Source organism: Eleutherodactylus coqui, chromosome 10, assembly GCF_035609145.1.
Source record: "Eleutherodactylus coqui strain aEleCoq1 chromosome 10, aEleCoq1.hap1, whole genome shotgun sequence".
In the NCBI taxonomy this organism is placed as follows: Eukaryota; Metazoa; Chordata; class Amphibia; order Anura; family Eleutherodactylidae; genus Eleutherodactylus; species Eleutherodactylus coqui.
Window position 1 is genome coordinate 79,554,388 of NC_089846.1, and position 12,031 is coordinate 79,566,418.

Genomic DNA, 12,031 nt, shown 5'->3' on the forward strand with positions numbered 1-12,031 from the left:
CTGAGTGGAGACATAAAGAAGGCATTACTGCTAAGTGGGGGCACTTTTACTGTGTGAGGGTCACTATAAGCAGCACTTGCAAAGAGTTAAAGATGTCTGTGTGTCAAATTCCACTGAGAGAAGTTGTGGCCGGGAGAAGTTGTCATGGTGGCTTGAAGAAAAGGAGAACTAAATGACTCCAGTCAGAGGACATGATCACTGGATATAATGGTAGTATAATCACTTATATGGTCCTGTGTAGAGCTGGTATCTACCGTTATATGGTCACCGTATGTGTCATTGCAGATTGTGACACACTGCAAAGGGGCCCAATGAGACTTTGTCGCCCAAATGCCCGCATAAGGGCTCCTGCACACTTGCGATTTTCTTCCGCATTTTTTCACGTGATATTGCTGCGTTTTTTTGCACGATTATCAATGGGACTTTCTAATGTTAAAAACACATCGCACAAAAATTGCAAAGCGCCAACTTGCGATGCATTTTTAACATTAGAAAGTCCCATTGACAATCGCGTGAAAAAAAACGCATCGATATCGCAGCGTAAAAAAAAACGCAAGTGGGTAAGAGCTCTAAACCTGGAGCCGGCCCTGGCTGAACCGAAATGTTAATGTTAAATACAGCAAGCAATACAATTAGTGGACACAAATGTTTTTTGGCTTAGTCATTTTATTGTGATCAGGTTAAAAATGATTGGATATCAGAAGGTTTTATTCTCTATTATGGAAAGAATATAGCCAGAGAGTTAGAGCCACCCTCCATTTCTGGGGCAAAACTCTGTCCAGCGACTGGAGGGGAAGTTATATTAGCTGCCACTGGTCCTCTGTGCCGTTGTCCTGCAGATCCAGACCACATTTTTGGTCATCCAACGTGGCCATTGCAGTCTTATGGCTAATGCACACTCTGCATTGCAAGAGTGTTAGACTGCCGATGCACCACATTTGCTCTCTGATTGGTCAACGCTGCTCATGTAATCGGTACTGGTCAATCAGAGAACAGCCAAAGTACCTACTGATGCACAGTGTGAATTCCCAACATATGAAGCTTAAATCGTGGGGTGTCTTAATTCCCCACGATTACATTTAGCAATCACATAGAAAGCTTAAAATCACTCCTTTTTATGCTACTATTCATAAGCCCCACCTCTGTTTTGGTGACGTTTGAGGGACAGTCCCATGTACAATGGAAGTTTTGGGAGGTAAGCATGTATAAGGACGTGAAGTTTGCATCAGCAAAGAACAGGGTGGTGAACTGACACAATAAAGGATGTCCAGTCCGGTTCTAGCCACCAGGTGATGAAATAAATGGGCAATAACAAATGCAAAAAGTACAAGCAGTGACAAAAAAAGAAAATAAACCAACTGAACTTTCAGTCGTGTATCTTGAGGACATTTCAGCATTCATCTGTGTCGATTTCTTAGTCCAATCGAGTGGTGTCAAAATTTTCCCTGAAACTGCCACTCGATAAGAGAAAGTAATTAAACCCTAATATAGGACATAAATAATGTGATTCATACAACAAATCAATTTAACATTGCCATTGAATGTATGGAGCAGTATCTTCAATGGGAGCCTTAATGGGGTAATGGACTTTCAGGAGATTCACAGCATTTCACTTCTTCCCAGTCTTTTGCACAATGGTCCGTATTTAACTGCAGAGGAATTTGTACATCTGGACTTTTCTCTTTTTCTTTCCTCTTTTTTGCGTTCCTTCTCCTAGAACATAGAAACAGGAAGGTACCAGCCAAGCAGCATATGGCGGAGACTGACACTACAGCGAGGGCAACTGGGGCTGTCAGTGACCAGGTAAATGGGACCATGGTTAGCTGATATTTTGGGCATGGCCCCAGAGTAATTACTTGGTTTTTCTGACTCATACTAATTTTACTCATCATAATTAATGACTCTACATAGCTCCTATTGCTTATGCTTTGATTAAGAAGAATATTGACCCATACAATAGTCGAAAGAGCTTCAGGATAGCCTTGGTCACTGGCTTTTACTAAGAGCTGATATAGTCCACAATGATGACTACTAGTACTTTCTTTTAATATGATGTTACCCGTGTTGGCATCAACCTTAAAGAGATTGGCAGTTGGACTAATCTCTCCATACTCAGTATACGTTATAACACCATTCAAGCCAGCGTCATAATCAACTGCATGGACTTTGGTCACAGATGAACCCTGTGAAGTATCAGGTGGAACCAACACATATGAAAAATTTGACTCTGGAAGAACTATCAAAGGAGCATTATCATTCACATCCAGTATAAAGATGAAAACTTTAGCTTGTGAGGTCAATGATGGGCTTCCTTTGTCTCTTGCTTCAACCCAAAGTTCATACATTAATTCTTTTTCGTAGTCGAAGGGACCCTTGGACCTTAGTATTTTATCATGACCCATTGAAAACAATGAAGTAGTATTTATAAGGTGCACAGAAAAGTCACCATTCAACCCAATATCTATATCTGTCACATTTATATAGCCAACCTCTCCTCCACGAGGAAGATCTTCAGGGACAAAAAATGTAAACTCATTTAAAACAAAAGTTGGCGGGTTGTCATTTTGATCAAGGATCCTGATAACGATCTCACAAGAATCATTCTTTGATGGTGAACCATGGTCTATTGCTACAACTTGTATAGTATAGGAAGATTTTTCTTCTCTGTCCAAAGATATAGATACTTTGAGAATACCGCTCGAGTCGTCAATGGAGAACACATTAGGATCCTCATTGAGCAAGTAGTAACTTACATCTCCATTGGATCCGCTATCTTCATCTGAAGCAGAAAGTGTCAGTAAAATATCACTGGGAATGTTGTTTTCTTCAATGAATATTTCTTCAGGGTGGTTTGAGAACTTAGGGTTATTATCATTTACATCTTCAATCTGTATCTTAAGAGCTTCTGTAGATGTTAATGATTCATTGATGGTGGAATTTCCAATTATTGTAATGTCATACTGTTGCTTTAACTCGAAATCCAATGGACTGGATGTCAGTAGCAGGAATGTGTCTTGAGAAGAATCAGAAGGCCTTAAGAGGAAAGGAGATGATTCATTTATGAAAAGAGGACGGCTGATGCTACTGTCTGGATCTGTAATGTCCAAGATGGCCACGATGGTCCCTGGTGGGGTATCTTCCCGGATGGAAATGCCACCTTTGATCCGGGATGCTAGAAAACGAACTTCCATCTTGGGCTCCTTTCTAATTTTTTCTAGGTTTATAGTGACTGAAGCCACTACCGGAAAGCAACCGTGTCCAATGGCTAACACCGACAGCTTATACTGCGTTATCTCATCTTGGAAAGGCGATAATAGGGTCATTGTTCCAGACAAACTATCTAGATTGAAAAGTCTTTTTATTGATTCTTGAACTCGGGTGCTGTAAAAGTACTCAATCATACTATTTTCACCATCATCTGCATCTACTGCTTGAAGTTGTACTACTTTATCACCCACAGACATGGACCTAGGAACAGTTACCGAGACATTGTTAGCAAGGAAGACAGGACAATTATCGTTTATGTCCATGATTTGTACAACAAGTGTAGCATTGCCTGACAATCGTGGAAATCCATTATCATAGGCAATTAAACTCATGCTATATTCACTTTGTGACTCACGATCCAGAGGCCTGAGAACCACTAACAGCAAAAATTCTGCATGTTGATCTAGGCTGAAGACGTTACCTGGACAGATGAGTTGGTAGGACAGGTCTCCGTTGTGATCTATATCCACGTCTTTGGCTAAAAAGTCAATGACAAATTTGGTCCCTATAGCTGTGTCCTCTTGAATAGAGATAGTGTAGGTTGGCTCTGAGAAATATGGCGGATTGTCATTAATATCCAGGATAAAAAGTTTTACTTTGGTAAATTCTGAATGTTCTTTAGTTGAAATAAAGACATCCAACATCATGGTACACTGGTCCACGGTATCTAATGGGCACAATGATTCTCTGTCAAGCTTATCTGCAGTTGTGTATAAATTCCCACTTTTGGCATCGAGATGGAAATAATTTGTGTGGGTTAAGAGCTTGTACTGCACGGGTGCGGGCGATAAGAGACCTTTCCTTAAGTTTCCAACTAACGTATTTTTTTCTTGCTCCTCCAGGACATGGAATATGATTTCTGTGGCAGCTCCAGGAAGGTTCAGGACTTGAATAATATTTATGAGAAGAAGAAAGTACTTCTGGAAAATAAAACATGAAATTAAAATGAGCCTAAATTATCAAACCAAGAAAAACAATAAATACTAGTCAAGTTGAATACATTTGGTCTTCATATCTAGGAAATTTGAGACAATATTCCATCAGCATATGACAAACTGCCATCTTCTTATTCATGCACTTGGTCATCTGACCACACAAATGGGTCAACAATGGTGGTACATCTAGAGCAGTGGTGGCGAACCTATGGCACATGTGCCAGAGGCGGCACGCAGAGCCCTCCCTACTGGCATACGCCCCCATCGGCCGCTCACCACGTTAGTGAATATCGGCAGGGGCCGTGGCTCCCCTGCCGGTATTCACTCAGCTGCACTGCTAGCGGCGCTGATCCCGGTGCACACTCTGATGTCAGTGTGCAGCCGGGATCCTCCTCTCCTCCCCTGACGTCTCCTCTTAGATTCTGCGAGAGCAGGGGGAGGAGGCGTCCGGCAGCACATAATGACGTCACAGTGTGTACCATGATCAGCACAGAGCAGAGGAGCAGCGGAGCTTCCACAAGGAGGAGGGGGTAAGTATGTGGGTCTCGGGGGGAAGGGGATTGGGGGCCGCTGTAGGATGTCACTATTACATTCGGGCCGCTGTGGAGTGTCACTATTACACTGGGGCTGCTGTGGGGTGTCACTATTATACTAGGGGCCGCTGTAGGGTGTCACTATTATACTGGGGGGCCGCTGTGGGGTGTCACTATGATACTGGGGGCCGCTGTGGGGTGTCACTATTATACTGGGGGCCAATGTGGGGGGTGTCACTATTATACTGGGGGCCGCTGTGGGGGGGGGGGGGTCACTATTATTGCTGAGGTATGTTTACATGTGGCGGAAATGGCCAGGGCTGTTTCAAAATAGACAGGATGCAGATTTTGACTGCTTTCTGGATGCGGAAATGTTGCAGAATTTTCTACAGAAATTTCCATTGAGGACATTCTGCAGCATTTCTGCATCCAAAAAGCAGTCAAAATCTGTAGCCGGTCTATTTTGAAGCAACCCTGTCCTTTTTATAACGACGGGGGTAAAATCATACGTTGTGATAAGCCCCGCCCCCTGACGTGTTGGCACATTGCCGTGAATAAGTGGGTTTTGGGTTGCAGTTTGGGCATTCAGTCTCTAAAAGGTTCGCCATCACTGATCTAGAGGTTGGTGGGGCATGTGATTGGAAGCTGTATGTTTACACTCTATGATGGTTCCTAGTAAGCCACTTTGTCCTGCTCAGGTTATTGAGATACAAGGCTAGAACAGCTTAATGAATCTTTTCCCCAGTGGAAGGAAAGTCCTAGCTACGACATTCACAATAATTCTGGAGTCCTTCCATACACTTTCTTTGCAAAAGTAATTGAAGACCTGAGCAAGAATCAGATGTAGTATTTATTTCCATATATTAATACTTAGTGCATTATATACTCTCCATGGCATACTTTTTACTATTGTGTAATATATTTCAGCTGGTATTTCTCTCCACTTTCCTTCTCTCAAAGAAGATGGATGCTGTTCATATTTCTTGATCCAATGTTCTAGTTTATTTCAAAAAGGTTCAGCGGGGTTCATGTTGGGACTCGGTATGTTCCAGTCCAATCGTGGAACATCCATATCCTCAAACCAACGTAAAACAACATTGGATTTCTGACAAGGTATGTTGTCTTGTTGGACGTATGGCTGACCATGCCCAGAGTATTGCCACACAGTTGTCAGCACATTATTGTCTAGAAAGTCAGGGTACACCTCTGTGTTCATGATTCTCCTCACTACAACCAATGGACTGAGACCATAACATGTTAAACACCCCCAGACTATAACAGAACCTCTGCCGTACTTGAGTGTTGGCACCACACATTCTGACAAAAGGCGTTCCCCAGGTGAGCTCCATACCCAGGTACATCCATGGAGTAGCAGGATTTGTCACTCCACCGAACGTTCTTCTATTGCTCAACTGTCCCTCTTTAATTCAGCTGTATAGATAGATAGATAGATAGATAGATAGATAGATAGATAGATAGATAAGAGCTATATATGTGATTGATTGATAGATAGATAGATAAGAGCTATATATGTGATAGATAGGTAGATAGATAAGAGCTATATATGTGATAGATAGATAGATAGATAGATAGATAAGAGCTATATATGTGATAGATAGATAGATAGATAGATAGATAGATAGATAGATAGATAGATAGATAGATAGATAGATAGATAGATAGATATCTGTTTTGTTCCCCTCCTCCTGCTGGTGTGAATAGAGAATGGGAGCCTCTTTGGGTTGAGCATAGATAGATAGATAGATAGATAGATATAAGCTATATATGTGATAGATAGATAGGTAGATAAATATGAGATAAATAGATAAATATGAGATAGATAGATAGATAGATAGATAATCTGTCTTGTTCCCCTCCTCCTGCTGGTGTGAATAGAGAATGGGAGTCTCTTTGGGTTGAGGATAGATAGATAGATAGGTAGATATTAGTTAGATAGATAGATAGATATGAGCTATATATGAGATAGATAGATAGATAGATAGATAGATAGATAGATAGATAGATAGATATCGGTCTTGTTCCCCTCCTCCTGCTGGTGTGAATAAGAAAAATGGGAACGGCTTTGGGTTAAGGCTTCTTGTGTTTGCTCCCTTATATAATACTAGCTGATATACTAGCTGAGTTAACTTGGTACATTTGTTTATCTGTTGTTCACTTGGAACATCATGAAGTGGTGGATACTTCACAGGAACCAAGGAATAAAATATATATACACATAGAGGAGCATTAGATTCTCCTCAGACTGCACGTACCCATGTCCCTCTGCAGAATATGCCACCCCTCCCACTCTCCTCACTTTATACTTTTAAAGGTAACAACCTTTTTTATTCAAATTTACACCCAGACTGGAGGTTTCAGCCCCTTCTTAGCCCTAAAGGCTCCATCCCTGCAGTCCATGGCTGCCTTTTTATGTACTTTCAGTATATGCACACAGAGGTCAGTTATATTCTCCTCAGTATATACACATAGGGGTGAGGTAGATTATCCTCAGCATATACACATAGAGGTGAGGTAGATTATCCTCAGTATATACACATAGAAGTGAGGTAGATTATCCTCAGTATATACACATAGAGGTGAGGTAGATTCTCATTAGTATATACACATAGGGGTGAGGTAAATTCTCCTCGGTATATACACAGAGAGGTGAGGTAGACTCTTCTCAGTATATACACAGAGGTCAGTTATATTCTCCTCAGTAAATACACAGAGGTGAGGTAGATTCTCCTCAGTATATACACATAGAGGTGAGGTAGATTCTCTTCAGTATATACATAAAGAGGTGAGGTGATTCTCCTCAGTATATACACATAGAGGTGAGGTAGATTCTCTTCAGTATAAACACACAGAAAGGTGAGGTAGATTCTCCTCAGTATATACATATAGAGGTGCGGTAGATTCTCCTCAGTATATACACATAGAGGTGCGGTAGATTCTCCTCAGTATTTACACACTGAGCGGTGAGGTAGATTCTCCTCAGTATATACACATAGAGGTGAGCTAGATTCTCCTCAGTATATACAGATAGAGGTGAGGTAGATTCTTCTCAGTATATACACACAGAGGTGAGGTAGATTGTCCTCAGTATATACACATAGGGGTGAGGTAGATTGTCCTCAGTATATACACATAGAGGTGAGGTAGATTGTCCTCAGTATATACACATAGAGGTCAGTTGGATTCTCCTCAATTCTTTTCAACTTAGAATTGAGAAATCAAGTTGTGACCCCTTTACTTTTCCTATTTAGAACCTAAAGAATGCTCCTGCCACATTTCAAGTTTGTACAACACCGGGAAGTTAGAAAATTAGCAGTGAGTCAGTCAGTCGGTCTGTCAGTCAATGACTCAGTCAGTCGGTCAGTCAATGAGTCAGTCGGTCAGTCGGTTGGTCAGTCAATGAGTCAGTCGATTGGTCAGTCAATGAGTCATGCGGTTGGTCGTCAATGAATCAGTCGGTCGGTCAGTCAATGAGTCAGTCAGTCGTCGGTCAGTCAATGAGTCAGTCAGTCGTCGGTCAGTCAATGAGTCAGTCGGTCGGTCGGTGAGGGCTTTCACCTTTATATACATAGATGTAACTTGTGCAGCACGGAACTTGTAGACCCCAAGAGCTTCTCAGTGCTGCTCAGTAGCTTCAGAACTCTACGCTGTCACATAATAGAATGTTATGCTAAAAAGGATAAGAGCAGACAGCACAGATGTAGCAGAACTCTGTGAGCGGCTGCAGTGTTTGTACAGTGTCAGGAAAATGCAATTGTTTTACCTGCAGTCCTATGAAGAAGCTTGTTGACCCTAAGGGCTCCTTTACTTTGGTGTATTTGTGCACGTGAAATTTGTGCACACAATACACAGAGGATAGAACCCGTTTTTATCAAAAGCTTCATTCACATTTCCTTCTTTTGCACGTGCATTTCTTGTGCAAACAAAAAAATAGAACGTGCTTTATTTTGTGTGCGAGGGACCCATAGAAGTCTATGGAGGTTATGCAAATGTGCACACGATATGCAAGGGAATGTGCAAAATACAGGGCAAGGGAAAGAACATATCTGGACCTTAATAGCCTTTTTTTATTGAACAAAAAAGCATGCACGCATGTGAATAAGCCCTTAAACTGAATTACAAACCCGGCTCTGCTTCATCAGAGTTTGTCGTAATGTACCAGAGAAGACAAAACAATCCTCCATACCTGTACACAACGCATGGTGTCGTGGACTCACAGCCGTGGCGGGCAGAATGGCGGATGAGCCTAGTCGATGCTCTGTCTGAAGTTGTTCTGCATGTGAAACTTTCCTGCAGCTCTCTGCGCTCCTGGGTGGGGCAGACCTGCCCCCTTGTCATTGTACTCCGGATTCTCAATCTTTTGTAGCCTGGAGTGTATATAGCAGTGAGGTGTGTGATCGAAACAAACAACACTCAGTCTTCCAGCTATTCACAAAACCCAATATCCGGAGAGAAAAAAGTTCTCACTGCACGGGGACAGAAAGTTCTGAGACCTGGTGCAATAGGAACTGGTTACTGATCCTATAATTACACGGCATGAGATGAGCTGTCACCGATCTGTACGGATAAGGTTTCATCTCTCCACTCCTCCGTCATTGCATAAACTGTGCACACAAATTATAGCCTGTATAGCATTACAGCAAATTCTAGCATTGGATTGATATACCTAAGGGCTTCTCCACCTCATATGATCTTCCATGATGTTGGGACCCCCAGCAATTACCTGTAAGCTAGTGTTCAATCTCCTTGCAGCGCCACCACAGGTGAAATGAAGTATTATACAATGTAACCAACGTGTCCTACTTGGATATGGTGGGCTACAAGGTGTAGCAGCTCTGGCTAAATGGTGAGGATCCTGAATGTGAGGCCACCTTTAGTAGGATATATGAATATGGATTTCCTAACCTGACAGTCTGTGATAAGAGTATTTTAGTAGCTCACTGGCTGGTGGGGCTTGGTAGGTAGACCTTAACCAAGACTGAGACCAGTTTTCGTTTAGCCTCTAGTACCCTTTTGAGTCGCCACTTGAATACAAGATGTGATATGAATAGGCATGTAGGCTCTAGTATCTTGTTGTACCGCCTCTAGCATGGATACAAGATGTGATACAGGCGGGCATGGAGACTCTAGTACCTTGTTGTAACTCCTCTAGCTTGGATACAAGATGTGATATCGGCAGGCATGGAGATTCTAGTACCCTGTTGGGCTGCCTGTAGCTTGGATATAGGATGCAATATGAGTGGGCATGGAGGCTCTAGCATCCTGTTGTAGCACCTCTAGCTTGGATACAAGATGTGATGCGGACGGGCATGGAGACTCTAGTACCTTGTTGTACCACTTCTAGCTTGGATACAAGATGTGATATGGGTGGGCAATGAGGCTCTAGTACCCTGTTGTATCACCTCTAGCTTGTATAGAAAATGTAATACGGATGGGCATTAACACTCTAGTACCCTGTTGGGTGGCCTCTAGCTTAGATGCAAGATGTGATATGGACAGGCATGGAGGCTCTAGCATGCTGTTGTACCACCTCTAGCTTTGATACAAGATGTGATACGAGGGGCATGGAGGCTCTAGTACCCTGTTGGGTCGTGTTAAAGGAGTTTTTCCCTGGGATACTATTAATGACCTATCATCAAGATAGGTCATCAATAGTTGATCGGCCAGGGTCCGCCGCTTGAGACCCCGACTAATCAGCTGTGTGGGTGTATGCTGTCAGCACCACAATAACACAGAGGTCGGAGCCGGAGACTCCGCATCAACCTCAGTGTAGTGGCCGGCGCTTGAAATCAATGGGAGCCGTGCCCGCAGTTACAAGCACCAACCACTACATGGGAGGTCAGCGCGGAGGCTTCAGTTCCGACCTCTGTGGTCTCCGCATCAACCTCCAATGTCGTGGCTGGCGTGGAGACTTCCGTGCTGGCCACTACTAGTCCTTGATAAATCTTCAGTAGAAGTTCATGAAACCGATCAGGTGCTGTACTTCTTTCAAATTTCTTGGAATAGGCCAATCCGGGATGCCTTTAATCTTGCTAAGGTCCATACTTAAGCCATCTGGGGAGATAATGTATCCCAGGAATTGTATTTGCGTCTGTTCAAACTCACACTTCTCTAGTTTGATGTGAAGGTTATATTTTTGGAGTTATTACAAGATCACCCGAGTGTGTCCGCGATGTTCTTCCAAATTGTCAGAGAAGATGAGGATGTTATCGAGATATGCCACTACGAATTGATTCAACAGGTCTCAAAATACATAATTGATAAAGTGCTGGAAGGTAGTGGGAGCATTGCGGAGACCGAACGGCATCACTAGAGAGTTGAAGTGTCCATATCCTGAAAGCCGTCTTCCATTCATCTCCAGGGGGGACCTGTACCAGAATATATGCTCCTTTGAGATCCAGTTTAGTAAAGACTTCGGTTGCCTGAAGCCCCTCCAGCAGTTCTGGGATTAATGGGAGAGGATAGTGATTCTTAATAGTAACCTTGTTTAGTTCCCGGTAATCAATGCACGGTCGAAGGGTAAGTAAGAAGAGGGCCGGATAAAGCCCTTCTTTAGATTTTCATCCAAATGTTCCCAAAGGAACCCTAACTCTGGTTCTGAGGGGTTATAGATATACCCAAGTGCAATAGAAGATCCAGGGAGCAGCTCAATAGGACAGTCATATGGCCAATGAAGTGGCAGCTGGTCAGTTTTCTTCTTGCTGCAGACATCCTTCAACAGCTGGTATTTAATCGGTAACTTTTCAAAGTCCTATTGACCATCTTCGAGGTCTTGCATTGGTTTAGGGGCGGATGGTACCATCTGGCAGTTTTCTTTACAGTATTCTGAAAGAAAGGCAATGGTCCTTGAATCCCAGCTAATAGAGGGATTACGGGTAGAGAACAAGGGGATCCCGAGTTGGAGCCTCAGGTGTAATAGCCGCATCAGGGACAAGCCAGGAGTCAGCAACAGGAGGTCTCAGTTTGCAGTACAAATGGATGAAGCGGGTAGCTTAGTCGGATGGAAAGCCAGAAATCAGTACCAGGAGGTCTATTTACAATACCCGAGGTGCAGGCAGAAGTGGATGCTGGAGAGGAGAATAATCATGCGGGGAATGGGTGGAAGGGCCAGGCTTTATAAGGAGTCCTAATTAGCAGGAGGTTGGGGCCAGGACAGAGAGGCAGGAGCTAGATCAGTAGCAACAAACCAGAAACAAGGATCTGAGGGATAGCTCAACATGAAGAGCTGCCAGCTGCAGCACAGGAGGTCCTGGGTTTGATCCCTGGCATACGAACAAT

General features: G+C 43.1%; 1 protein-coding gene and 1 long non-coding RNA gene across 2 annotated transcripts in view; one reads left to right on the top strand and one right to left on the bottom strand.

Moving 5' to 3' along the window:
• Nucleotides 1-4,227, top strand: part of LOC136580664 (uncharacterized) — a 44,260-nt gene extending 40,033 nt beyond the window's left edge. The window contains exons 2-3 of the long non-coding RNA XR_010786997.1: nt 1,718-1,803; nt 4,110-4,227. This is a non-coding gene — a long non-coding RNA (uncharacterized lncRNA). The remainder of the gene's footprint in view (nt 1-1,717; nt 1,804-4,109) is intronic.
• LOC136580663 (protocadherin-20-like) lies at nt 658-9,212 on the bottom strand. Its single transcript, XM_066581423.1, has 2 exons — nt 8,940-9,212; nt 658-4,187 (listed from the first exon to the last, which is right to left on the bottom strand). The coding sequence occupies exons 1-2, from the start codon at nt 8,952-8,954 to the stop codon at nt 1,572-1,574; spliced, it is 2,631 nt and encodes an 876-aa protein (XP_066437520.1). The 5' UTR covers nt 8,955-9,212; the 3' UTR covers nt 658-1,571.
• Between the last annotated feature and the right edge of the window lie 2,819 nt (nt 9,213-12,031).